Consider the following 5340-nt stretch of genomic DNA (forward strand, 5'->3'; position numbering starts at 1 on the left):
CAGGACAGGGAATAGCACAGGGTCAGATACAGAGTAAAGCTCCCTCTACACTGTCCCCCATCAAAAATCCCCAGGACAAGGACAGCACGGGGTTAGATACTGAGTAAAGCTCCCTCTACACTTTCCATCAAACCCCCCACCCCAGGACAGTTTCTGCTTGCAATGCCTCCCAAGCCTTTGGGAGGGGATCGGGTTGTCTGTGACCATGCTGTGGAGTGATCCTCGCTCCCTATGAGGGGCTGTGTTCTCGGATTTTCAGGGCTGGTGTTTGGTGACGGTGAGGGGCTGTGTTCTCGGATTTTCAGGGCCGGTGCTTGGTGATGGTGAGGGGCTGACTCCTGACTCTCCACCTGCCATTCCTTACTTGCGATGGCGCAGATCATGGCGAATGCTGCAAATGTTCCTGCCATTCCCTGCCCGCTCATGATCGGCGCAGTATATGAAGCAGGCAGTAACCCGGCCAAGCCAAAGATGCTGCCCTGGAGGACAGCCCCGAAACCTGTGAGAGAGACAGAAACACTGTGTTGTGGAAATCAGCAGCATAGAATCCCTACAGTGTGGGAGCTCAGCCCTTCGAGTTACCACTGACCCTCCAAACAGCAACTCATCCAGACCCATCCCACTACCCAACAAAAACCGAAAGAACTGTGGATGCTGTAAATCAGGAACAAAAACAGAAGTTGCTGGAAAAGTTCAGCAGGTCTGACAGCATCTGTGAAGGAAAAAACAGAGTTAATGCTTTGGGTCTGGACCCAAAACTGAGGTCTGAGGAAGGGCTACCGGACCCAAAACTGAGGTCTGAGGAAGGGCTACCGGACCCAAAACTGAGGTCTGAGGAAGGGCTACCGGACCCAAAACATTAACTCTGTTTTTTCCTTCACAGATGCTGAGCTTTTCCAGCAACTTCTGTTTTTGTTCCACCCCACATGTTATGGGGCAATTTAGCATGGCCAATCCACCATAACCTGCACATCTTTGGACTGTGGGAGGAAACCGGAGCAAACCCACACAGACACAGGGAGAATGTGCAAACTCCACACAGGCTGTTGCCTGAGGCTGGAATTGAACCTGGGTCCCTGGTGCTGTGAGGCAGCAGTGCTAACCACTGAGCCACCATGCCACTCTTCTTTCAGTAGCTGCCTCGTTTTGGCATTCCATTTAACTGGAGACAATTGCAGTACCATGTAAGGCCATTGGGCCCAGTGTAACTGTACTGGGCCCACACACCTCTAAATGTCAAGTTGGTCTGTCCAAATGGACATAAAGCAGTAACTTTCCCTGCTCTGTGTAAAGACAGCTCCAGCTCCCAGTTTGTTTGCTCATGCTCCTCGTGTCAGACTCATTGGATAATGAGGCAATGAGGAGGCTATTCAGCCCATTGTGCTGTGCCTATTCTCTGAAAGAGTTTTCTACTACGTACCTCTCTCCTGCTTCCTCACGTGTGCTTTGCAGGTTTCGTGGTCACTTTGTCAATTCTTTCTGGATGGATTTCTGCTATTCCTTCGGACAGCAGGTTTTACATCTGAATAACTCACTGTCTGAAAGGTTTCCCCTCAGCTCCCTCCTGGTTCAACGTGACTGTATGCTCTCTCATTCCTGACCCTCTCATTGGAACCGGTCTCATCTCTTTTACTCTTAACAAACTCTTTCAACATTTTCAAAACCTAAATAAATCTCATCTTGACCTTGTCTACTCCACGGAGAACAATCCCAATCTCTCCAATTCCATGACATAATGGTGACTTTCCCCTACCCTTGCTTTCGTCCTTTTCTGCTGAAATCTATCTATCTCAGCCTCAAAAATACACAGGGACTCTGCCCGCACAGCTCTCTGTGGCAAGGAATTCCAAAGACTCTCAACCCTCAAAGGGAGGAAATTCCTCCTTATCTCCATCTTAAATTGGTGCCCCTTTATTCTGAGACTATGCCCCCTGCCCCTAGGCTCTCGCATGAGGGGAAACATCCTCTCAGCATTGACCCTATCAAGCCCCTTAAGAACCCGATATGTTTCAATGAGATCACCTTCTAAACCCCAGTGAGTATAGCCCCTATCTGTTAGTCTTTGCTCATAAGAAGTAATTCAAGATGGCGCTGACACTAAGCAATTCCTTATGGCTCCATCCACACAGTTTATATAAACTGACGTTTTCCCAGCCTCCATCAGTTCTGAGGAAGGGTCACCGGACCCGAAATGTTAACTTTGCTTTTTCCCTTCCCAGATGCTGCCAGACCTGCTGAGCTTTTCCAGCAACTTCTGTTTTTGTGGCTGTGATGGAATACTCCCCACTTGCCTGGATGGACACAGCCCCAACGATATTCAAGAAGCTTGACACCATCCAGGATAAAGCAGCTGCTTGATTGGCACCACATCCACAAACATCCCACTCCCTCCCCCACCGACACTCAGTAGCAGCAGTGTGTACTATCTACAAGATGCACTGCAGAGATTCACCAAAGATCCTCAGACAGCACCTTCCAAACCCACGGCCACTTCCATCTAGAAGGACAAGGGCAGCAGATACATGGGAACACCACCCCCTGCAAGTTCCCCTCCAAGACACTCACCATCCTGACTTGGAAATATATCGCCATTCCTTCACTGTCACTGGGTCAGAATCCTGGAATTCCCTCCCTGAGGGACATTGTGGGTCAACCCACAGCAGGAGGACTGCAGCGGTTCAAACAGGCAGCTCACCCTCACCTTCTCAAGGGGGAAACTAGGGATGGGCAATAAATACTGGCCAGTCAGCGATGCCACATCCCACAAATGAATATAAACAAAACTGCTATCTTCATTTCATTGTTATTGTCTTTATTCAAGTTAAAAACAGTTGTTTCTAATTCAATTTCTCATTCTCAAACTGAATATTAAATATTGTCATGTTATGATCACTGCTTCCTAAAGGATATTTTACTTGTTGGTCAATTATTAAACCTGCCTCATTACCCATTACCAGATTCAGGATAGCTTGCTCCCCGATTGGCTCCATTACATATTGCTCTAATAAACTATCTCTAATGCAGACTATGAATTTGTTGTTGTATCTACCCTTTCCAACTTGATTGAGCTTCCATGCAATTGCAGAAGGTGTGACATCTGCTGTTCACCTCTTCCCCTCTCACTGTCCAAGGCCTCGAATATACCTTCCAGGTGAAGCAATATTTCACACATACATCCTTCAATCCAGCTTATTGTATTCGCTGCTCACATTGCTGTCACCTTTACCTTGGTGAGGTCAAACAGAGACAGAGTGACCACCATGTGCAACACCACTGGTCTGTCTGTGGGAATGACCCTGACCTCCCAGTAAATTGCCATTTCAATAAACCCCTGTTTAGCCCCCACGCTAACATTCTGTCTTGTGCCTGCTACAACGCCCGAACAAAATACAACACAAGCTGAAGCAACAACCCAAGCTCATTCACCACTCAAGGCCTCAATATTGGACTCCACAGCTTCAGGGTACAAACTCTGTTCCTTTGCTTCCCTATCACCACCCCACCCTCCCTTGGCTGTGCCGTGCCTTGTTGCATTTGCTGTCAGCAGAGTGGCCCCACTTTCTGCTTTTCACACCTATCATTTACACCCATTTTACATTTCTATTTACCACCATTATTCCTCCATTTACCTTTCACTAAGGACACCCTCATAATCAGTTCCATTTGCTCCTCCTCCCTCTTTATCAATAGGGATATAAAACACTACTTTTCATTTCTGATGAAGGGTCTAGGCCCGAAACGTCAGCCTTCCTGCTCCTCTGATGCTGCTTGGCCTGCTGTGTTCATCCAGCCCTACACCTTGTTATCTCAGATTCTCCAGCATCTGCAGTTCCTACTATCTCTACACCTTGTTATCTCACATTCCAACCCTTTGTGTCCTGAAGAAGATTCATTATGTTCACTCTGCTTCTGTCTCCATTTCTAATTGTACAGATGTCACAGTAAGGGTTACAATAGAGATCCCTTCCCTCTAGCCCAAGCTAGGCAAATTCTCCTTTAAATCCTCACAGACTAGGTCTCTTCAACCAGCAAGATGAACAATGTGGTTAGGTGCTGCTAGACATGTTGAATTGGTCCAGTGCTTTCTGTTTCAGGAGGGAGGCAATGGCCTAGTGGTATTATCACTGGACTATTAATCCAGAAACCCAGATAAAATACTAGGGACATAGGCTCAAATCCCACCACGGCAGACAGTGGAATTAGAATTCAATAAATATCTGGAATTAAGAATTTAATGATGACCGTGAATCCATTGCTGATTGTTGGGGAAAAACACATCTGGTTCACTAATGTCCTTTAGGGAAGGAAACTGCCATCCTTACCTGGTCTGGCCTACATGTGACTCCAGACCCACAGCAATGTGGTTGACTCTGAACTGCCCTCTGGGCAATAAATGCTGCCTGGCCAGCAACACCCTCATCCCATTAATGAATGAATAAAGAGTTTGGATTTGTACTCATTGTGGGTAGATTTGTGTCATCGTGATACTTTAAACTGTTTATTTCATTCCAAGTTGGAATGGAGTTGGGTATCTAGCAGTTACTGAGCAATTTTGCCTGGATATAACACCATGCAGTTCATGTTGCCGTGGAGACTGATTTTCTGGGCAGAAAGATGGCCGTAGAAAGCCATTGTAGGATTGGATTACAAATTTTCTGGGATATCTTTGAAATGATACTTATTTGACAATGGTGGATGCAGGTACAATTTACACCATTTAAAAGACATCTAGACTGCTACATGGATAGGAAAGGCTTACAGGGATAGGGGCCATATGCAGGAAAACAGGACTGGTTCACTTTAGGAAGTCTGGGCAAGTTGGAGTGAAGGGCCTGTTTCTGTGCTGTATGACTCTATGACTGCATGACATATTCCCAACATACTCACACCTTCACACACAATCACATAGGTGCTCACACTCAATCACTCACACTGACACACCCCCGATGTACACACTCACAACCACTCACCCGCTCTCATAGACACTACTCTGCACTGCACTCTCACACACTTACACACTCACACACGTACCTGTCCATGCGCAGCAATATAATACCTCACCTCCCACTCACACTTACTCACCCAATCTCAGACTGAGCTACCCACTCTTAAAAACATTCTTACACTCTCACAGATAGTAGGAACTGCAGATGCTGGAGAATCCGAGACAACAAGGTGCAGAGCTGGATGAACACAGCAGGCCAAGCAGCATCAGAGGAGCAGGAAGGCTGACATTTCGGGCCTAGACCCTTCATCCTTTTCTGATGAAGGGTCTACGCCCGAAACGTCAGCCTTTCTGCTCCTCTGATGCTGCTTGGCCTGCTGTGTTCATCCAGCTCT

The 5340-nt window shown here is 47.0% G+C and overlaps 1 protein-coding gene across 1 annotated transcript in view; it reads right to left on the bottom strand.

Annotated features, from left to right (window-relative positions):
* LOC109925758 (equilibrative nucleoside transporter 1-like) overlaps window positions 1-5340 on the bottom strand; it is a 13529-nt gene that overhangs the window by 1779 nt on the left and 6410 nt on the right. Inside the window, exon 5 of the mRNA XM_048596612.1 lies at window positions 365-499. Coding sequence (XP_048452569.1) covers window positions 365-499 — 135 coding nt within the window. The remainder of the gene's footprint in view (window positions 1-364; window positions 500-5340) is intronic.

This window comes from Rhincodon typus, chromosome 5 (genome assembly GCF_021869965.1).
Source record: "Rhincodon typus isolate 14 chromosome 5, sRhiTyp1.1, whole genome shotgun sequence".
NCBI lineage: Eukaryota > Metazoa > Chordata > Chondrichthyes > Orectolobiformes > Rhincodontidae > Rhincodon > Rhincodon typus.